The 23,798-nt window shown below is 36.9% G+C and overlaps 1 protein-coding gene across 2 annotated transcripts in view; it reads left to right on the top strand.

Annotated features, from left to right (window-relative positions):
• Positions 1 to 23,798, top strand: part of LOC150092586 (fatty acyl-CoA reductase 1-like) — a 190,736-nt gene that overhangs the window by 21,817 nt on the left and 145,121 nt on the right. For both annotated transcript variants that reach the window (XM_090414701.1, XM_090414700.1), the window contains exons 4-5: positions 420 to 595; positions 23,688 to 23,760. In XM_090414701.1, the coding sequence (XP_090270827.1) occupies positions 420 to 595; positions 23,688 to 23,760 (249 nt within the window). The remainder of the gene's footprint in view (positions 1 to 419; positions 596 to 23,687; positions 23,761 to 23,798) is intronic.

The raw sequence follows: 23,798 nt of genomic DNA, 5'->3' as shown, positions 1-23,798 counted from the left end.
ACCTTTTTTGGTATGCAAAATCTTGCTTTTTTGTTAAATATTCAGTACGGGATCCAGTTGGATTCAATCGCTAAAGCCAGGGCACTTTTGTTGTTACTGTCGACATAAGTATAGTAATGTGTATGTTACTATACAATTGTACTTTCAGAAATATCTTATTCTTGTATGTACCACTTTAAAGCTGTTGCATCATCGAGGCAGTTCCCGGCAAAGGTAGCTCAAGTTTCTATTTGGGAACATTCGTTTACTCTTCAAATTCTTCTTCTATCCTGAACACACACACTCACACTCATTAATTAGGCAAAGCACTGATTTTTTTTTTTTTTTTTTTTTTTTTTTTTTTGCTGTTTTACAGCTCCAAAGATAATTTTCGTTTTGATGTATGTCGAGTTGGGATTAATAACATTTTATTTCTCCAGCTCTTCGACAGAGTGAAAAAAAAGCATCCAGATGTGTTGACGAAGGTGAAACCCGTATTTGGAGACATCACTCACCCTGACGTTGGATTATCCAGTGAGGATTTCGATATAATCAAGAATGACGTATCTGTAGTCATGCATTCAGCAGCAGAAGTGAAGTTCAACAAGACATTGAAGTAAGTTGGATTTGTTCCCTTTCCGAAGTTTCTCTTCCTTTCTATTAATTTATTGCTTATTTTGCATACATTTCATGAATACGTCATTTTAACAGTGTTTTATTCTTAGTGTTTTATTATCAAGCGTGTGTTTTGTCTCGTTATTTAATACTCATTCAAGGCAATATCCGAGGACTTGTTTCCAGATTACCTTATCCTTATAGTTCGCCCACCGATTTCAGGTCCCTCGTCACTTCTGCGCATGTCAGAAAAAGGATAATCCATTCCGATAATAGGGTAATCAGTCTGTCTTCTGGGATGTAATAAACCAACTGAGTTTGTTTATTATTACATGTCGGAAAATTTAGATTTTCTTTTACGAACATTGCTGTTTTTAAAGTGTAACTATTTTGCTTGTATAACAGTTGGAAAAATGTACGTAGAGTGTTAATACGTGCAAATACTGCGTTCTACATAAAACAATGTCACTTCGCTCCATGATAAGTTTCCTTTTATTCTATGACTTTTTAAAACAAAATCCGATTTCATGAAGTATTTTCCTTAAAGTTTCTCTTTTCCAAGGAAAATTAATTTTTTCTTTAAGCACAGGAATCAATTTCGGAACAGTTGGCACACTTTTCTCGACTACGTAAAATTCATGAATAGTTCTTATAACGTCTACATCAAAATCATTCAAAGCTACGGTTTCGATGGTTTTCTTTCTCTGGCGCTTTTTTTTTAGGAGATTTAAATTTTGACTTACCTTCACCTTTGGATTCCCTACGAATTCTTTTAACAGTCGACCCCGATACGCCCGCACTTGCACGCTTTGTGACTTGAGAAAGGGGAACAAGAAGACGGCCTTCTGACGATTCTTTTTCGCAGAATGTCAGCACATTATTCAATATTCTTTTGCAAGAGCTATTGAAACGTGTAACAATAGAACTTGTTGACTGTACTGGATCCATCATACAAATTAATAATAAAAAAATAATGCAAAAAGAGAACAACAAAAATCAAGCTAGTACTAGTACAGCGACAGACAAGAAAGCACGTGATTTCGCATGTTGACGACCAATTCGTACATCCTTCATTTCTTTCTCCCCTTCAGCATGAATCGACTATTCTTGGCACCAAGCCAAGAAGGGATCTAGAAATGGTGGGCGAACTATACAATGCATGAAAAAAAAAAAACAAGCGCGCGTTTATTTTGCGCAAGCGCACGTCGTCTGATACTAGAGCATTTGTATGCGAGACTCGCATACAAACGATGTCTAAACCAATTTTGTGGAAGAACCAGTGCAGTTTTGTCAGTGAGATGATTAATGGATTAAGCTGGCTGCCTATTTTGCTAATTTAAAAATGATACCAATTAACTTAATAAATTGGCTACTGCTATTAGCATAACGTGCCCAAAATAATAATAATAATTAAGACTTCAAATGTGGTGTCGAGATTTTCCTCAAAAAATTAATTTATTTTCAATGACCTAAAAGGTATATTTAAAAGGGTTATTTTTAAGTATATTTAAAAACATACTTATGTTTGATTTTTCCGATAGTTTAATATAAAGTAATTCTGTGCGTTTTTGGCAGTTGAATTAAGTAATAAGGCTTCCGAATGACTAAAAAATTCAATAAAAAGAAAAAACTGAAGATATGGGACAATACAATCAAAGAAATAATCAAAATATAAAAGACGCCTATTACAAATGGTTAAGCAGTAAAAGATTAGAAGATGAAATAGAATATAAAAGAATAAGAGCCATAGCTAAAACAGAAGTCAGAAAAAGACATCGAGGATCATGGAACAAATTTGTTTCCAATTTAGAACGTGATTTGTATAAAATAAGACTCAATGCATATAAGATTTTCAAATATTTAAGTAAAGATACCAAAGAAAACGTAAAATTAAACACCGAATTGAAATGAGAAGAATTTCTAAATTTCTATACAGAATTCTGGACAGATAAATATTTTAAAAAAGATAACTGGTACACATTAAATGAAAAGGAAATAACTAAAGAAAAATTAGTAATCAGCTTGAAAGAAATAAGAAATGGAAAATCACTCGGAGAATTTAAGTTAGGTTCAGAATTATATAAATATGCAGGAACAAGGTTCAAAGAAGGACTCTTATTATTTTTAAATAAAATCTGTTCAACAAATAACCCACCAATAGAATGGGAAAAAAAGCAATTATTATCCCTATCTTTAAAAAAAAGATAGTAGAAATGACCCTAAAATTATAGAGGTATAAGTATTATAAATTCCTGTTCCAAAATATATAACAGAATTTTAAATAACAAACTAATAAAATATTCTGAAAACTTTATTTTAGAAGTACAGAATGGGTTTAGAAAAGAACGATCATGTATAGACCCAGTCTTTTGCCTAAAATTAATAATAGAGAAAAGAAGAGAATACAATTTAGAAACAAACACATATTACATTTATGGACTTTGAAAAAGCATTTGACAAAGTTGAAAGCATCTCATCTTCCTAATTATATGAAGAGCCTATGAAGAGGCTCTTCGTATAACTAGTAATTTATTAGGACACCTTCGTGGCAATTCTCGTAGAAGGAATGTAAGTTCTGTTTGGTATTAACTAGGTCTACCTACTCACTGATGAGCCCTCAATAAAGGTTGAAACCGGTCTGGGTAGCGACCTTCTTTCATAATGTAGAACAGTAATGCAGCTCCTAGGAGCTAAGTTCACATTATGGGTAAATACCAAGAATAGTGATCGGAGCTTGCTCCACCCTTACTATGAGTTGCCTCAGTTTGCACTACCAAATGGGTCAGGTGCTGCACTATCCAGGTATTTGCTTGGAATCGCCGAACTTTATATAGTTTCTATATTCGGCATGAAACTCTTTGAGTTTCTTATTCGGCTATGAAACAATATGGGATGTAATATCCCTTAATTTAAATAATGTCATCTTCCTTTTCTCTCTTTTGCCCTGCGGTGTCGAGGGTTACTTAATCACCTTATCACCAGTTCAATTCACCTTATCCTGTGAACGGACCTGAAGCCGTTCACAGGATAAGGTGGTCAGCCCTACGCCCCGGTGTATCCTATGTCCCTAATCTTGAATTCTCAAGGCCGATTTGCCTGCTTTACGGGATGAAAAACCCCAGGATAAACTGGAGAAAGAACCGTACTGTCCACGCCCAAGACCGACTAACCTGGCTATGCCAGATCTTTCAGCTCCTCACCTCACCGACGGGAAGAATCGAACCTAGGACACTCCTTCCCGAAGCATATGGTTGCGAAGCGCATAGCCACTAGGCTAACCTGGCAGACTAAAAGAAGCATATTATTTAACATATTAAAAGAAAGACTAATACCAAATAATATTCTAAAAGCTATCATAAGTATATATGAAAATAATCAAATACAAATAAGATTAAATTATGGACTATCATATCCAAGAGCGATAAATCCGTTTCAGCAACTCTTTTTAACTAAATGAAATAATAATAAAATGGAATAAAATTTTCCATCAAAGTATTAAACTTTCTCCTACTGTGAACTCAAACACTCTCCTTTTTTCTTGATGACCAAATAATTACAAATTCTGAAGATAACTGACAGAAAGATGTTTTGAATTTAAATGAGATAGCCAAAGATTATGGAATGATAATATCAACAGAAAAATCAAAAACGATGGCCTTTAAAGGACAAGATCCAGTAAGAACTAAAACAGTAATAGATAAATGAATTCACTTCTAAAATCTTAACTAGATTTTAGAACAGGTGAATACATGAAATGATTACATATGAAAATTAAAAAGATATAAACTTAAAAATTGCGAAATATTTAGCTATCTCTGATTGGCTACCGGTGAAGATTGAACTGCCCACTCAGTCTCCAAAAAAAAGCTAGACAGGATATAAAGACCTCGCCTACTCCCTATAATGGAACAAAAGGTGTTAGCTGTTTTTTTTTTTAAATAAGAGGTGTAATTAATTCTATATTTAAACCAAACCTAGTTCAAAAACAAACCAGATTAAAAGTATACAATACATTAGCCCTACAAGTCCTGTTGTGTGGAAGTGAAATCTGGACAATAAAACAAAAAGACAAACAAAGATTAATTACAGCAGAAATGAAGTTTATGAGAAAAACTGCAAAGTATACTCTATTCGATCACAAAAGAAATGAAAAAATTATGAAAGAATTAAACCAGGAATCAGTAATAGAAAAAGACCTAACATAAATGGGCATTGAAAGAATAAAAACAGAAAGATTAGTAAAACAAGCCTTGATGATGATGATTAAGTAATAAATAAAAATTGATAAACAGTAAATAAAGCTGGAATGAATTAAAAAAAAAAAAGAGAGTGAAATTTAAAGTAAAACACTAAGTACCGTACTTAAAATTTATCAGTTTCTAGAACAGGTAGTTTCTCGAAATTTTGCTGTTATGGCTGATGCTGACGCCTTGCGTACTTTTCGGAAGAATCTGTCTTTAATATTTTTCTTTATGCATAAATTCGTGAAAAATCAAACATTTATGCAACTTAAATCATTTTTAGGTGATATAAGATGCACGAAAAAAATTTAAATCTTTTTTTTTTGTGCTTATTTTTCCATCCCCACTGAAAACTCATCGTTGATGTATGGATTTATTTTTTGAACCTTCATTCTCTTTTCATCATTTCTGATTAAAAGTATTCGAGTGCCGTATCAAATTATTGAATAGTTATTTATCCCTTGCACAACACGAGTATCAGTAAATCTGGTTGCTAGTTTACCTCATTTCTGTGACCTTGCATTATTCAATAGTATGATGTCACAGATATACTGAAGAGTAGTTGTTATAACGAGGCCTAATTATCCAGAACATTATCGTGGCGTAAAGAAACTAAATATAGTTGACCCTGAAGAACACGGGTTTGAACTGCGCGGTTCCACTTATACCCATTTTTTTTTTTAAATAAATATTTGGAAATATTTTGGAGATTTGCGACAATTTGAAGCCACTCGCAGACAAACCGCGTAGCCTAGATCGAAAAAATTAAGAAAAAGTTAGGTATGTCATGAATGCATAACATATATGTAGATACTAGTCTATTTTATCATATACTACCATAAAGTAAACATAAATCTATTATAAAAAGTTAAAATTCGTCAAAACTTACGCACACAAACACATACAGACCATACATGGCCATTTGCAGTTGAGAGGAATGTGAACAAAATTAACTGTTATTAATTAGTTAAATTAATGAGCATAAAATAAAAATTTTATAATGTTTCATTCATTAGTGTATAGGCTTGTTTGTTGTTATGTTCCATCGAGTCGTTTTCTACTCCTGATGATTCTATGAACATGCATTCTCCATTCAGATCTGTCCCTCGCCATATCTTTCAGAATTTCCAAGCGCATTCCAGTTGCTTCTTTAACTGCATCCACCCATCTAATTCTTGGTATTCCTCTTCTCCTGCTTAAATCAACTTTAGCAAGCATCATCATCTTCTCCAGACTGTCATTTGCTCGCATAATGTCTTTTGCTTGATGATCATAGCTTCAAGGGAGCAATCTGGCTTTATTCTGTCTATCACTGATTTATTGGTTTGCTTTGCAGTCCATGGTATTCTTAGTAAGCGTCTCCAAACCCATAATTCAAATGCATCTATCTTCCTTCTTTCACTCTTTCTCAGGGTCCAACTTTCACATCCACACAGCACCACAGGGAATACCATTGCTTTCACGATTCTGATTTTTGTTGCGAGGCTAATATCTTTATCTCTAAAGATCTTGCTTAAATTTGTCATTGCTTTTTTTCCGAGTAATAATCTTCTTCTAACTTCTTCGGTACAATAACCATCTTTATCAATTCGGGATCCTAGAAACAAAATTGTTAACTGCTTCCATTTTCTTCCCATCTACTTCAAAATCATTAAGTTCACATGTTGCCATAACTTTTGTCTTTTTGAGGTTAGGTTTAAGACCATATTTATCACTTCCTTTAACTTTCATAATAAGTCCCTTCAGATCTTCTTTGCATTCTGCTAGCAAGGCGGTATCATCTGCATACCTCAAATTATTAATATTTTTTCTACCAATTTTAATTCCAACTGAAGACTCCTCCAGCCCCGCCATTCTTAAAATGTATTCGCTGTACAAGTTAAACAGGTACGGAGATAACATACATCCTTGTCGCACCCCTTTACCTATTGTGAAGTACTCAGTTTCTCCAAGATCTGTTAGACAGTAGCTTCTTGTTCATAATAAAGATTCCTCAGAAGGATAATGAAATGCTCTGGTACTGCCATTATTCTTAACATATTCCACAGTTTCACATGACCTACAGAGTCAAAAGCCATGCTATAGTCAAGGAATCCTCTGCTCTTTCTATTATCCATCTCACATTGGTGATTTGATCTCTTGTTCCTCTGCCTTTTCAAAATTCTGCCTGTCCATCTGGCATTTCTCTCTTAATGAATGGTTCCAGTCTTTTTTGAATGATCTTAAGTAAGACTTTACTTGCATGAGAAATCGGTGCTATAGTTCTGTAATTTTCGCACTCTCTTGCATCGCGTTTCTTCAATAAAGGTGTATAAACTGATTGTTTCCATTTCCTGGGACATTTAGTTGTGATCTAAATTCGCTGACATAGAGCTGTTAAATTTTTACTGCCTCTTCTCCCAGTGCTTCGAGCAGCTCAATAGGTATTCCCTCTCCTCCTGGTGCCCTCTTACTGGATAGCTGTTGCAGTGCTCACCTCACTTCACTCTCCAGTGGTACTGGCTCCTGTGTATAATCCTGATCTTCAAATTTCTCAGTAATTTAGGAGTCCTTTCTGGAAAGGACTTCTGTATACTCTTTCCATCTTTCTTTGATGTCTGCATCAAAGTCTGCAGCTTCTGTAAGATATTCTTTGTTTACTTTTCAATAATGTCACCTTGGCACTAAACTTCCCTGTTAGTTCTCGGATCTTTTTGAAAATATCTCTTGTTTTTCCTTTCTTGTTTTGGTCTTTTGTTTGTTGGCATTCCTGGTTAAAGTATTTTTCCTTGTCCCTTCTGGCTTGTCGTTGAAACTCTGCATTCAAATGCCGTACTTCTTGCAAATTTCCTGTGGCCTTCATTTTCGTCCTTTCCTGAGCAGTTTTGTAACGAAGCAGCAGCAATCACATTGCTGCTGCTTCGTTATCAATGCATGAATGGTTATACGTGTAAATAAATATGAATTTCTTTTTCACATTATCTTTTAATTTCTGATGTCTAGATGTTAGTAATACGTATAACATCTACAGTGTTTTGTATCTATTAAGACAATATTGATGTAGGTACTGACAGCATACGATTCATCTTGTAAACAGACGACTAACTTACGGTATCGATAAATACAGTCATCATCATAGTTTATTCACAATGCGATACAATGTGAAAAGGAAAAAGAGATTTATATTAAAAATTAAATATTGCAAATTATGGTCTTCTAATTCTCTATATCTTGAGCTAACTGGTAGATGTTAGATGGAGTTTTACAGTTCAGCCTACTGATGGTTTCACATATGTATTGCGAAAATTGTTTGCATGGTCTTCCGCTACTGCAATTGCCGTCTTCTGGTTTGTACAGCATGAGGGATTCCAAAAAGGGTGAGACTTCATGATATCTGAGTTGTAGTTTTTTTGACTATATTGACAAGTGGTTCTTGCTTAGCCAGATTTAGCACACTAGAGTTAGTTACACAGTCCATCCAAGTGTATCCATGGATCAGTCAGAAACAAGTAGTTCCAAAAGAGTTGATTAGATCTGTAGTATTTTCGGTGCTTATTGTCCAGGTGTGAGAACCATACAAGAAAATGGATCTACTAGTTGCATGGTATTGTCTTAATTTTGTATTTAATGATATTAATGGTTATTTCCGGATGGGACAGAGTTTGTTTTTGAAGACTAGAGCTAGCTGTTTACGTTTTCTAATATTTTCTGTATTGTTGATGTACGCTCCAAGGTACTCAAAGTCCTTTACTCTTTCTTTTCTATTTCTATCATTCATATGAAGAATAAAGTTTTCGCAACGTATTGAGAATACTTTGGACTTTTGGATGTTGTTCTGCAGACCGATAAGTTTAGCCTGTGCCTCTAGTAGACTGAGATGTTTTTATGCATTTGTTGGCTCTGTATCAATAAGTTCAACATCGTCAGCAAAGCTGAGATCAGTTATTTGCATGGCTTGGATGGATGTTCTAATGTTAAAACCAAGATCTTCTCTGTTAATGGTCTGGAAGATTTAGTCCAAGCATACTAAAAACAAATAAGGTGCTAGTACATCACCTTGCTGGACTCCTGTTGTCACTGGAAATGATTCTGGTGTTACTGATTTAAGATTACTGTAGCATTGTAATCTTTATAAGGTACTGAGATTGCTTGTATGAGTTTTGAGGGTCGACCATAGAAGATGAGTATTTTAAACATTGCTTTTCTATTAATGGAGTCAAAAGCTTTTTTGAAGTCTTCTTCTTCTTCTTCTTCTGCAGCTTCTCCCACTTAAGTGGGGTCACTGTTTATTATGAGTCTCCTCCACACCTTCCTGTCTTGGGCTGTCACCACATCCAAGTTCTTCATCTTCAAGTCCTCTTCTACCAGTTCCCTCCATCTCTTCTTTGGCCGCCCACGCTTCCGCCTTCCTTGCACATCCATCTGCATGACCCTTCTTCCCACATATTCGTCCTCCCTCCTCATCACATGACCAAACCATCCTCCTAAGTTCGTAACTTTCACTGTTCCCCTGACATAGTCATTTCTCAGATGATCCTTTCTGGTCACACCGCACATCCACCTAAGCATTCTCATCTCTGCTACTTCCATCCTGCTAATGTTATTTTTCCTCAGGGCCACAGTTTCTATAGCATATGTCATAGCTGGCCTCACTACTGTCCTATAAATTTTGCCTTTCAGATTGATCGGCACCCTCTTATCACATAACACTCCAGCCATCTCCCTCCAGTTCCTCCAACCTGCTTGTATCCTGCATCCCACTTCCTTCTCACCTCCTCCATCTTCTTCCACTGTCGAACCTAAGTATCTAAAGTCTCTCACCTTCCTGATGACGTTTCCTTCCAGCTCCAGGTCTGTCTCCTGGCCACCGCCCACTGCGCAACACATATACTCTGTCTTACTTCTGCTCAGTCTCATACCTCTCTCTTCCAGTACTTTTCTCCATCTTTCCAGTTTAGTTTCTGCTTCTTCTCTTGAATCTACACACAGCAAGATGTCATCTGCATACAACATTGTCCAAGGCGCATCTTCTCTCACCTCCTCTGTTACCACCTCCATCACAATATTAAACAGAAACGGACTTAATGCTGACCCTTGATGCAAGCCAACTGTTACTTGAAAACTTTCTGTCTGTCCCAAACAGGTCGGAACACTTGTCTTCACATTTCTGTACATTTCCTGCACCAACCTGACATATTTCTCCGGCACCTTCTTCTCCCTCAGACACCTCCAGACTTCTTGCCTTGGCACTCTATCGTATGCTTTCTCCAGATCAATAAATACCAGATGTAGCTCCCTTTGTTTCTCTCGATATTTTTCCATCATCTGTCGTAACCCAAAGATAGCATCTGTTGTTGATCTACCAGGCATGAAGCCAAATTGTTCCTTTGCAATCTCCACCTCCTCCCTCAATCTACCATCAAGAACCCTTTCTAGGATCTTCATTGTGTGGGACATCAACTTTATTACTCTGTAATTTTTACAGTCTTGTGCATCCCCTTTACCCTTGTAGATGGGAACAAGAGTACTCTCCCTCCATTCCTCGGGTATATTTTCCTGTTGGCAAACTTTCATGAACAGATCCCACAGCAGGTCAATTCCCTCTTCCCCCAGTGCCTTCCATGCCTCCACTGGAATTCTGTCGGGGCCCACCGCTTTTCCATTCCTCATCCTCTTCATGGCCTCCGTCACTTCCATTCTACTGATGTTCTGCACCATCCCCTCAGAAGGCTGCCCATATCCTCTGTGAGTCCTTGCATTTTCCTCATTTTTTGAAGTCTATAAAGGTTAAAACGAGTGGTAAGTTTTTATTACGTGAAACTTCTGATTCTTCTGATGCAATGTATCTGTTCTACTGTACATCGTTTTTTTTAGAAATCCAGCTTGGTATTTTCTTAAAAATGGTGTTAAGTAAGGTTCTGTTCTATTGAGTATCATCCTATTGTAGATTTTAACTGTGGTTGATAGCAAAGTAATACCTCTGTAGTTATCCATTCTATTAAGACTGCCCTTTTTGTGTATAGAGGCAATAAGGCCTTGTTTCCATTGTTGAGGTATTATTCCAGTGTTTAAAGCTTGATTCATTTATGGCAGGGAGATGGGAATATGTATTATACCCAGCATTCTTGAAAGCTTCTGCTCTGATTCCATCAATCCCTGGGGACTTGTCTGCTTTGGTTTGATCTATTGTTATTTTTAGTTCCTTTTCATTGAAGTCTTCACAATTTATTGGTAGAGCGGTGGTTAGATGCAGGTCAGCTAGACGACTTGAATGTTCGGGATTATCAACATTGAGTAATTCTTGAAAGTAGTTTCTCCATTCTTTTCTTTTAGGCTTGCACGGTGATCCGAATGCATTTTTGGAAATTATGGAGACAACTACCGTGTTTGAATAAAAAGTTTAGTTTAATATTACTAAAATTTTACAATTCGACGTTTCGACCTTTATGTCAAGGTCATCTTCTGGAGCGTACAAATATACACAAGAAACAAGCTATACTACAATCATACTGGTTCGTTAAAGACACTGACTAACCGCTACCACAATTGTTGGCCTGACCTCTGGCGGAAAAAAAAATTATACATCAACGCTAGAGTCCTATTATTTGTGTTGTCTACTATATACATATATTAACATCATTCCAGCCAGTTGGAGTGGAATGGTTTCTAATACTAGCGGATTGGCTAGAGTCCTGACTTATGTTGAATCTTTCATATTAGGTTGGCTGAATGTGTGCCATCCAGATCCTTGGAATTTTCATACCATCTTTATTGTTGATATTTGGGTGGTTTATCAGGATTTCGCAGGATTCTTTAAATTTTCTTTCATACCATGTTTTTGTGCGGTGTAAGGAGCAGGTGCTTTTCCAGTTGATTTGGTGTAAGGTGTTAAGTGCATAGTCTGAGAGGCCTGCTTCACCATAATGGTTATATTTAATATGTTCTTTCTTGCGTATAGGGATTGTCCGTCCTGTTTCGCCAATGTACGGTAAGTTACAGGTGCAGCGGATGCAATAGACTCCAGGGTGTGCTAATGGGAGGAGAGGATCCTTAGAGGAGCTGAATATGGTTTTAAGTTTAGTGGGTGGTTTAAAGGTGGCATTGAGGTTATAATGTTGTAGGATTCTGTTGATTTTTTCTGATAACCCTTTAATGTATGGGATGGCTATGATTTTACTGTAATCCAGTTTCGTTTTTATTGTGGTTTAATAGAGTATTTTATTGACAGTATTTTTGTTATAGCCATTGTTTATGAATGTGTCACTAATGATTTTTAATTCTTGTTTCAGGGCTTGCTGGTTAGAGCAAATAGCTGTGGCTCTGTTTTTAAGGGTGTTTATGACTCCATATTTTTGTGCTGGGTGGTGGTATGAATTCGCATGTATGTATTGGCCCGTGTGTGTCGGTTTTCGGTAGACCGTGAAGGATAGACTGCCTGAAGGAAGACGTGTAACTAGTGTGTCTAGGAACGGGAGCGAATTTTGGTTTTCGATTTCGATGGTGAGTTGTATGCGTTCGTGTTGTTTGTTTAGGTGGCTGAGGAATGTGTTTAGCGTTTGTCGCCCGTGCGGCCAGATCGCGAACACGTGGTCAACGTATCTGAGCTAGATTGTTGGTCGAAACGTGGCGGAATCAAGAGCCCTTTGCTCAAAGGTTTCCATGTAGAAGTTCGCGATTGGAGGGGATAATGGTGAGCCCATGGCTGTACCTTCCTTTTGCAGGTAGAATTTGTTTTGCCACACGAAGTAACCGGACTTTAGTACGTGGGCAAAGAGGGCCGTAATGTCGGGCGGAAATTTGTTCTGTAGTAGGAGAATTGTGTCATTGATGGGGGCATTAGTGAAAAGGGCAGAAACGTCAAAACTGACTAATAAGTCGTCTTTGTCGAGTGTTATGTTTTTGATTTTGTTTATAAAGTGTTGTGTGTTTTTTATGTAGGAGGGGGAATGACCTACCAACTCCTTGAGTGTTGCCCCTAATTTCTTGGCTAGGTGGTAATTGGGACTGTCTATTCCTTCCACTATTGGTCGAAGGGGCACATTTTGTTTGTGTATTTTCGAAACACCATATATTCTGGGGGAGCGGGCGTAGTGGGGTTTGAGTTTTTTTAACTGTGTCTGGTGGCCAAGAAGTGACGGATTTGAGTAGTTTTTCTGTTTTGTCCTTTATCCTTTTTGTTGGGTTATAATTTACCATTTTATATGTGTTGTTATCGGCTACTAGTTTGCAGTATGTATGTTGACCTCAAGGACAACAGTGGCACTGCCTTTATCAGCTTTCGTTATTATTATGTTTTGTTTGGCTTTTAATGATTTAATTGCTGCTAATTCTGTTTTAGTCAGGTTGTTCTGTATGGTTTTCTTGGTATTTAGGACATTACTGGTTTCTAGTCGTATTTTGTCTGCTATGTTGTTAGGTAGGGATCTGATGCCTCTTTCAATGTGGTAGATAAAATCCAATTTGTTTACCGTTTTAGGCGCTATTGCGTAGTTCAGTCCTTTATTCAGCAGCGTGAGTTCGCCGTTGTTCAGGGTGTGGCTTGATAGGTTAATCACATGGTTCTTGCTTGTCGGTGGTTGGTCGCTCCTTGTCTCCCTTGTTTGTTGTTCATTGTTGTTTCTCGAGGAGGAAGTCCTCTGATTGGCCGCCATATTTTGCCGCTGTTTCAACCTGTGGAATTTTTTCTTGAGTTTTTCTTTATTCTTTTCCAGGGTATGCTTGGCCGAATTGTCAGTAATTCTTTCAAGTGTTTGTAGAATGTCTGGATTAACATAGTTCGATAGTTCTGATTGTAATTTAGAAACTAGATTTTGTGTTGTAGCTAGGTTTCGGCGGGCTGTTTGGATCTATTCTCTAAGCATTGCTTTTTCTGTGCGGTCATAGATACGAAGTGCCTTAGCGGACGTAAATTTCTTTTTTAGCCTGATGCAGATCGGAATGATGTTATTGTTTCTGCATCTTTTTAAAAAGGCCAGCTGATTGATCAGGAGAGAAATACGAATCTTTAGCTTACCATAGCGATTGCAGCGCTTGGGTATCATTTCCATGGATGATCTGAATCCTTTCTTTTAGGCTTGCACAGTGATCCGAATGCATTTTTGGAAATTATGGAGTCAACTACCGTGTTTGAATAAAAACTTTAATTTAATATTACTAAAATTTTACAATTCGACGTTTCGACCTTTATGTCAAGGTCATCTTCTGGAGCGTACAAATATATACAAATATACACATACAAATATACATCGAAATCGAAAACCAAAATTCGCTCCCGTTCCTAGACTCACTAGTTACACGTCTTCCTTCAGGCAGTCTATCCTTCACAGTCTACCGAAAACCGACACACACGGGCCAATACATACATGCGAATTCATACCACCACCCAGCACAAAAATATGGAGTCATAAACACCCTTAAAAACAGAGCCACAACTATTTGCTCTAACCAGCAAGCCCTGAAACAAGAACTAAAGATCATTAGTGACACATTCATAAACAATGGCTATAACAAAAATACTGTCAGTAAAATACTCTATAAAACCACAACAAAAACGAATCTAGATTACAGTAAAACCATAGCCATCACATACATTAAAGAGTTATCAGAAAAAATCAACAGAATCCTACAACATTATAACCTTAATGCCACCTTTAAACCACCCACTAAACTTAAAACCATATTCAGCTCCTCTAAGGATCCTCTCCTCCCATTAGCACATCTTGGAGTCTATTGCATCCGCTACACCTGTAACTTACCGTACATTGGTGAAACAGGACGGACAATCCCTATACGCAAGAAAGAACACATTAGACACATTAAATATAACCATTACGGTGAAGCAGGCCTCTCAGACCATGCACTTAACACCTTACACCAAATCAACTGGAAAAGCACCTGCTCCTTACATCGCACAAAAACATGGTACGAAAGAAAATTTAAAGAAATTTGCGAAATCCTGATGAACCACCCAAATATCAACAATAAAGATGGTAAGAAAATTCCAAGGATCTGGATGGCACACATTCAGCCAACCTAATATGAAAGATTCAACATAAGTCAGGACTCTAGCCAATCCGCTAGTATTAGAAACCATTCCACTCCAACTGGCTGGAATGATGTTAATATATGTATATAGTAGACAACACAAATAATAGGACTCTAGCGTTGATGTATAATTTTTTTTTCCACCAGAGGTGAGGCCAACAATTGTGGTAGCGGTTAGTCAGTGTCTTTAACGAACCAGTATGATTGTAGTATAGCTTGTTTCTTGTGTATATTTGTACGCTCCAGAAGATGACCTTGACATAAAAGGCGAAACGTCGAATTGTAAAATTTTATTAATATTAAACGAAAGTTTTTATTCAAACACGGTAGTTGTCTCCATAATTTCCATAAATGCATAGTTTCTCCATTGTTTCATCAAGTTCGAATTTACTGATAGCTGTCTACTGTTTTTGTCACGTGTGACAATATTTCCACTTTTTCTTTTGTGGTGACAGATATAATTTATCATTTGAAAAGTATTTCTGGTATCCCCAATTTTATTATAATTTTCAAGTTCCTTGCAGTATTTATTTGATTTTCTTTGTCTTTGATCATTAGTTCATTGACCTTGTTATTTAAAATGTCTAGTTTATCTTTATTTATTTCATTCCTGTTTAAGCGGTAGAATTTACTTGCTTTATTTCTTTCAGCTATACATTTTTCAATTTCAGGGGTAATTATTTTCCGAGTCTTTTTTGTTGCTGTTTCCCAGAATTTTGTTGGATGTTATGTTTATTGTTTGTTATGTTTATTAAGGGATAACTACCTGAGGTGAAATGGAAAAAATAGTGAAATCGTTTTACGAGAACCTTTACTCATCTAAACAAGTAATCACAGCTCCAGTATCAGACGAACATTTGGAAATACCATCTATCCTACCTGAAGAAATAAAAATGGCTATCCACCATATGAAAAACGACCGATCACCAGGAATTGACGGTATGAAATCTGATGAATTAAAAATTCATCAGATTTTATACCGTCAAAACCTCTAGCAGAAAGGTTTACCCGTTATATACAATTAAGGAAAGTACCTACTGAATGGAAAACATCAAAGACCATAATTCTGCATAAAAAAGGTAATAAAGAAGACATCAGTAACTACAGACCTATCTGTTTATTAGCACATACACATATAAAATATTCGCCAGAATCATCCTAAACCGAATACAAACCTCCATCAATGAAAATAGCTGCAAAGAACAGGCTGGTTTCAAAAAAGGCTTTTCAACAACGGATCACATTCAAACTATTACTCAGCTAACAGAAAGATGCAGATAATACCAGATCCCACTTTGTCTTCTTTTTATAGATTTTAAAAAGGCATTTGACACTGTTGAGCATAACGCAGTATTCCAAGCTTTAATAGAACAAGGCGTAGAAAAAGCATACATCCAACTCATAAAAGATATCTACAAAGAAAGCACAACAAATATCACCCTTTTCAATCACCCAATTAAAATTAACTTAGGTAGAGGAGTACGTCAGGTTGATGTCTTATCACCTAATCTCTTCACATCTACTCTGGACAGCATCATTCGAAAAATTGACATGAAAGATGGAATAAACATTGATGGTGAAATATTAAATATCCTATTATTCGCCGATGATGTGGTATTAATATCTCACTCATCCAAACTCTTAGAATCAATGCTGAATAGCATAAGCCAAAACTGTCAAAAAATTGGATTGGAAATACACCCTGACAAAACAAGATGGATGAAAAACAAATACTGTAAAGATCATACAATCACACTAGAATCTCACACCATCGAAAAAGTTGAATACATCTACCTCGGCCAGTCCATAAAAAGGAATAATGATATATCGAATGAAATAGCAAGAAGGAAAAGAGCTGCTTGGATAGCCTTCAACAAAATAAAATCAACAATTACCAACCAAAACATAGATATAGAAATAAGAGCCCATCTTTTCAATAGTAACATCTTACTACATTAACTTATGGCAGTGAAACATGGAACACAACTTTAAAAGAAGAACAAATCTTAATAAAAACTGAACGTGCAATAGAAAGAAGAATATGCATTATAAACAAAATAGACAACGTAAGACGCACAGAAATCAGGAAGAAGTCTGGACTCGCAGATATAATAAAAACAATCTACAACAGCAAAAGAAGATGGGCAGGACATCTCACCAGAATGAGAGACAACAGATGGAAAGTCAGAGTCACAAACTGGTATCCGAGAGATACCAAAAGGAAACCTGGAAGACCAGTCTTAAGTTGGGATGACCCAATAATTAAGAAAGTTGGAAGAAAGTGGAGAAGAAAGGCCCAAGACAGGAATAGCTTGACTGTTTACGACCTGCAGTCATGGAGAAATCCGGACTGAAACCACAGGTCCAGCAAGGTAATCAAGATAAACTACCTGAGACAGCATGTAATGGAATATACTAGGGGTTCGAGAGTGCTTGTACTAGTAATTGCATCTGAGAAATTGACTATTATGAATATGACCATATTGCCACCAATTGGTGAAAGTGATCCTAAGGTCTTGACTTAGGAACTGCTAAATGTGTGGAATTTTCAATTAAGACACGGTACATGTTGAATTACCAGGCTAATAAGTATGACAAGCTTAGGAGATTGCTTGGATCAGTGCCATGGGTTGTTAAACTGCAAGGGCTGGATGTTGATGGTGCACAGGAAGTGGTAAAGGAGCGTTTGATGGAGGTAATGGCTGCTGCATACCTAGAGTCAGGAGAGTAAATCAAGTGGGAGTTAAATGGATGAATAACACCATTAAGCTTCAGCTGCAAAAAAAAATAATTGTGGATGAAATTTAAGGAGAAAGCTGACCTGCAGGCACACGAACAGTACAAATCACAGGCCAAAAGGGTAACTAGTGTGGTAAAAAAATCAGATTATGAAAGGAAATTAGCAATGCAAGCTAAAGTGAATTTGAACAGTTCTTTCGATATACTGTAAATAAAAGAAAAAATGTATACAGCAAAACGTTCTAAGGAATGCCGATGGCAGGGAGGTAACCGAATCAGCTGTAATAGTAGAATTACTAAGCGAACACTTAGCAAGAGTATATCATCCAGGCTGTGATATTGCAGGAATGAGAGAACGAAATGGAGGTGAATACTACATTACAGAACCTTAATGTGAATACATCTGTGGGATTGGATGGTATACCAGCTCGATTCTTACGTGAAGCCGCAAAGGAATTGTCAGTTCCCTTGACCATATTGTTTAATTTAAATCTCAGTTCTGGGTTAGTCCCAAAGGGGGTGGAAAGAGGGGGGGAAATAGTTCCATTGCATAAAGGAGGCTCCTAGACTGCTCTTGCAAATTACCGACCGATCAGCATATCAGGAATCGTCAAAGCTTTGGAGATATTAGTCAAGGGCAAAATACAGGAATGGATAGATGAAAATGGGATACTGTATGGAGGACAGCATGGTTTTGTGAAGGGTAGATCATGCCTCAGTAACTTGCTCACGTTTTATAATGCAGTGACGGCTAAACTGGATAAGGGTAATGGATTTACAGTGATACTGCTGGACTTTGTTAAGGCCTTTGACAGGATACCACATGGAATTTTAATCAGTAAACTACAGCACATAGGGATAGACATAGGGTTGGTATGATGGATAGGAGGGTGGTTGATGGAGAGATATCAGTTTATTCAAGAGTGGAGTCCAAAAGAAGACCTGTTACTAGTGGTGTATCGCGGGGTTCTGTTCTTGGACCACTGCTATTTAATTTGTTCATTAATGATATAGGAAAGGATCTGAGAACTGTTCATTTATTTGCTGATGATGCAAAGTTGGGTAGAGCAATAATAAATGCACATGATGTCAAATTTTTGCAGGATGTTTTGGATAGATTGGTAGTCTGGGCTAAGGAGAATGGATGTCAGTTTAATGTAGCAAAGTGTAAGGTTATGCATTTTGGGGTGAATAAATTAGCAGCAGTATATCGCATTGGAACTGTGCACTATAACATGATATTGATATACCATGGATACAAATAATTGTGAAATTATTTGTATCCATGATATATCAATATCCATGGAGTCGCATTGTTCGATACTAAATATCCATATCTGTTATAATTTATTCAGAGAAAATAATATACATTTTGGCAACAATTGCGTCTCAGACGCGGCGTCTGTTCTGCTGTAGCATTAATTTTTGTTTCGTCTGTATCAGTGGCGGATTCTACAGTAACACTGCAGCACCCCCAAGGAAAAAATGAAAAAATTAAATTTTGTTTGTTTATAAATAATAACAATGCTTACAACATTATATAAATGCAATACAACATGTTAAAGGTTACAGCTTATATTTTGACATTGAATAGTTAATAATTGGAATTGTTCGATTAACGCTTTAGATTACGAAATAAATGCACTGCGATCTGACACAGTGTCGGAATTATCACATTCGGCCAATTACATCTAGACTCGCCGATATTCGTTTGTGCTTGTTGATTGCAAGTTACAAGTGATTCCGACATTGCTTGTTTGGGCAGTGTCGCTTAGAGATAAATTGTATGCGTGCGCGCGTTATTTCTGTGAGATTTTATTATTGGTGTTTGTTCTTGGTGAGGATGAAATATTTTTGATAAAGCTATTTTTTAATATGTAAATATATTTTATTAAAAAAATTCGTTCTTCTTCTCCCATAGTCCTAAATGAAGCGTTGGGTCATTCATGACTGGTAGGTGCTACTCTTTGCTAGCCTCCTCCAGTCGTCTCGGTCTGTTGTTCTTGATGTCAGTTGAGAAAGGGAGGAATTTGTCCATTTTTTGATGTTATTAGTCCATTTTAATCGAAGTCGGCCGATTAAAATGGACCGGAACGATTCCTTGTAGGGTTTGCTTTGGAATGCCATTAGCCCTCTCCACATGTCTGAACCATTTCATCTGTCTTCTTCTGATGACTGTCAGAATATTTTCCCTTTTTCTCCCATCTATTGAGTTAATCAGTTTTTGGACATTTTCATTGGTTTTGTGAGCGGTATAGGGAATTCTCAAAAGTCTTCTGTAAGTTTTCATTTTGAAAGACAGGAGTCTCCTCTCATCTTCCTTCAAAAATTCGTTACTGATTAGGAAAAAAAGTTTTTTTTTTTAATTTTATATATATATATATATATATATATGCAGCACCTCCACTTAAAATTTTCACCGGCCTCCACTGGTCTGTATGCTAACCAGTGGCTTTGTTTTTCAATACCAGTGGTTTAAATTTCATAATTTTTAAAGTTTTAAGTTTTATTTTTTAAAGCTTTAAGTCTATCCTTGCAATGCCAAAGAGGCGAAACTGCACTTTTAATGACTATCTCCAGAAAGAATTCAAATTTATTAAACTGGACAAGCTGTGTAGTGATGGACTAAAAGTGGGATGCCAACATTGTAATGTCCATTTTTCCGTTGCTTGTGGAGGCAGAAGCGACATCTACATAGCCAGAAACAAGGATGCTGAAAAGACTGGCTGCAGTTAAAAACGTTAGTTCGTTCATGGTGAGACGTGATGGTGATAGAGAAAGTGATAAAATTGCAGCAAGTGAAGCTCTTGTTGCTTTTCATGTGGGTCATGGCTAACGTTTTCGTGCAAATGACTGCTTGTCGACATTGATCAATAAAATTTATGAACCAAACTTTTCTTCAGCACATATCAAATCAGAAACAATAACCAACGTTTTATCACCATACATATTGGGTAAAGTAAAACTTTTTTTTATCGTCTTACGTTTTCATGAATACAGAATATTACATAACTCCCATCCCGTTTTTGCCATCCCAATATCTCGTTTTTGTCTCAAGGAAATATGGTCATCCTACTTAAAGTCGCTCGATTTCTTACATTAATTACCTCAGCGTAGCTCTTTTTAGGAAATGTATTAAACCTGACCCTCGCTTCTCACAGCGACAAGCATTCATACTATAGATACCGGCAACTGAATTAGAAACCTTTATGCAAATATACGTAAGTCACTTACTCAGCGTATATGCAATATACTGTCACGTGCGTCCACGGGTTATAGCAAATATTTAAGGGTGCTGTTGGTCAGTAATCATCAATAATCCTGATTTACGTTTATGCGTAAACCCGCACAGGGGTTCGAAACCATATGTGTGTGTTTAGCCAGCCGGTTTGTCCGTTTTGAAGGATGAAAAACCCGAAGAGGGGAAAACTCTCCACCCATCGTATGAAACCGACTAGCTCACCATTTTTTATGTGCTTCCCACCTACAAAAGGATATTAGTAAACCTATAATATATTTGTAATGTGGGATTAAGGATTTTTTTTTTTTTTCGTTTTTGATTGAATACAATCTGATAGAGGTTCCCTCGAGCCATAGATGTGATTCGAACCCTGGTAATTCCTACCAAAGGGCTAATCCAAACCAACAGTTACGGCGTGTTTATCAGAATAGGGAAAAACAAAGGAACTTTCGGAGTTTGATAAAGGGCTTATTGTGGGTGCCCGTCTGGCTAAAGCCGCACTTTTGAAAAAAAAAAAAAAAAAAAAAAGCAGAGCTGACTGGTTTCTCAAAAGGTGAGATCTCGGGTGTTCAAACAGATAAAAGAACTTCCCGTGTGCAGAAATTGACCGAAGCATTTAATGAAGACTGTTCGCAACCCATATCTCACCGAAATATGCGCAGGGAATTGAAGAGGATCGGTATTTTCAGTCTCATGCCTATACGGAAACCATTGATTTCTACAAAAGAAACAGCATGTTCATCTACAGTGGTGTCAAAAACATCGTGACTGGAAAGAAAGTCATGTGGTCTGACGAGTCTCGGTACACCTTGTTTTATACTGACGGTAGGCAGAAAGTTTGGTGGAAGCGTCATGAAGCAATGAACCCAGCTTATCTTGTGATTACAGCTCAAGGTTCTAAAGGTGGTGTCATGGTATGGGAGAAGTTCATTTGCTACACAACAGGTCCCCTGATATTTCTGGAAGGTCAGGTCTCCTCCAAGGGATATCTGAATATTGTTGCCGATCAAGTCAATCCTGCAATGTTGATTTTTTTTTTTTTTTTTTTTTGTCCAACTGTTCTTTCATGAACGACAATGCTACAGTCTATCGCGCATTAATTGTTCAGCGATTATGACAACGACTTCCACCATCTTCCCTGACCATCACAAAGTCCAGATCTGAATCCCATTGGGAATGTATGGGAAATGTTAGAAAAACAAATCCGGGAGCAAGTGCTCTTCCAACAGATCTAAACCAGGTAAAGGATTGTCCGCCGAATCATGGTATGTTGTAGATGCAATCCAACACTTTGTGTCAAACTGTATATATGCTGTAATTCGGGCTAAAGGAGGTCCAAACGGTAAATAAAAGAATCTAATTCAGGCCGGTATTTGTACATATCCTCAAAGAACTAAGTTTTTGTACATTGTTACGTTTCTTATGGGTTTTGTAAATTAGTTTTATATCATGAGCAAACTTTAGCATGCGTTATTTGAGAGCCAAACTTTGTTTCAACTGAAATGCTGAAGACACTGCTCATGGTTTGCTGAAACCTTCAACACAAACTCAAAGCACCTAGAAGGCAAGCTAGATTTTGAAACTGATAAACTATTCTCTACGCTAACCACTCAGGCCGGCCTGGTTGGCCGAGCGGTTAGCGTATCCGCTCCCCAGTCAAAAGGCTACGGGTTCGAATCCCGCCGTGGACACGGATGTTTGTGATTGTCTGTGAAAATAGCAGTGGTGGCGGCAGATTGCATTGGTGCTGAAGGTGGTTGCGGTTGGTGGAGACTGAGAGTTGTAAAGTAGGTGCCCTCCCTCCCTGGAGGTGTTATGTAATAATAATAAATTAAAACTGCAGCATTGTGCGTTTCACTAGACTATAATAACGCAATTAATAGTTGTGCACATTATTCAAGATTCTACCTCACCCCTGTTATTCGGAGGAGGAACTTTTGTTTTGCAGTTACTACCTTTTCAGGGTTTGACTTTGTTTCTCAAAAATAGATGATATCGTATTATAATAGTATATTCTGTGTTCTTTCTAACCGATAAATTCTTCTCCATCCTAGCACAGTACAATGTGATTTAATATCACCATGGAGTAAAAAGGCTCATCGCGAGAGGTCTCTCTCGTTCGCGTACACACACACATCTCATCATACTGTGCCTTAAATGCAATCACTGTCTTCGCACTCACCCCACCATTGCATTTGGTGACAAATACAATGGACAAGGGAGATGAGTACACAGCAATATACTTAGATTTTACAAAGGTTTTTGATATTCACATGAAAAGCTGATAATTAAATTGAAATGGATGGGGTTGCAAAGTAGACTAGTGCGTTAGATTGGAGATTTGCTGTCTGATAGGCATTAGCATGCTCTATACGGGGACGAGATATTCCTGAAGAGGAAAACTGCTAGCACTGTGCCCAGAGGATCTGTTTTGGGATCATTGCTGTTTACATGAAACTTGTAAGCTTGTGCAACCTGCTTGCTTCTTTAACAGAGAACAAGACAGGATACTAATTCATTATAATTCTTTCACTATTTTTGAAAGGAATTTAACCGACAAATTCGGAAGTTCACACTTCAAAAATGCTTTAGAAATTTCAATCTTAATTAAATCTCTTGTCCCATATTGTTTACAACCATCTCAATCTGCTGCCACCAGAGCAGATTCTAGTAAACCAGTGTTTGGACAGGTTCGTTCTTAAAAATCTTGATGAGAAGGAATATATTAAAAGCGATTAACTGTCTATTTAAAAATACTGACATAATTATTTATTTGCATTTTTATACAAATTGTCTAGATTTATACCATCAAATGAATATTTTATAATATTAACAACCTTTTATTTCAGAGAGACGTGTCATTCTAATTTAATAGGGACACTTAGAATTTTAGAAGTATGCAGACAATTGCCATATCTAACGGTAAGTTCATTCTACCGTTTATAACTTTCTGTCGGATA

This window comes from Typopeltis vanoorti, chromosome 25 (assembly GCF_054136105.1).
Source record: "Typopeltis vanoorti isolate ZY-2024b chromosome 25, IOZ_Tvanoo_1.0, whole genome shotgun sequence".
In the NCBI taxonomy this organism is placed as follows: Eukaryota; Metazoa; Arthropoda; class Arachnida; order Uropygi; family Thelyphonidae; genus Typopeltis; species Typopeltis vanoorti.
The sequence above is the reverse complement of the archived record's forward strand: the minus strand, read 5'-3'. Positions and strand labels throughout refer to the sequence as shown.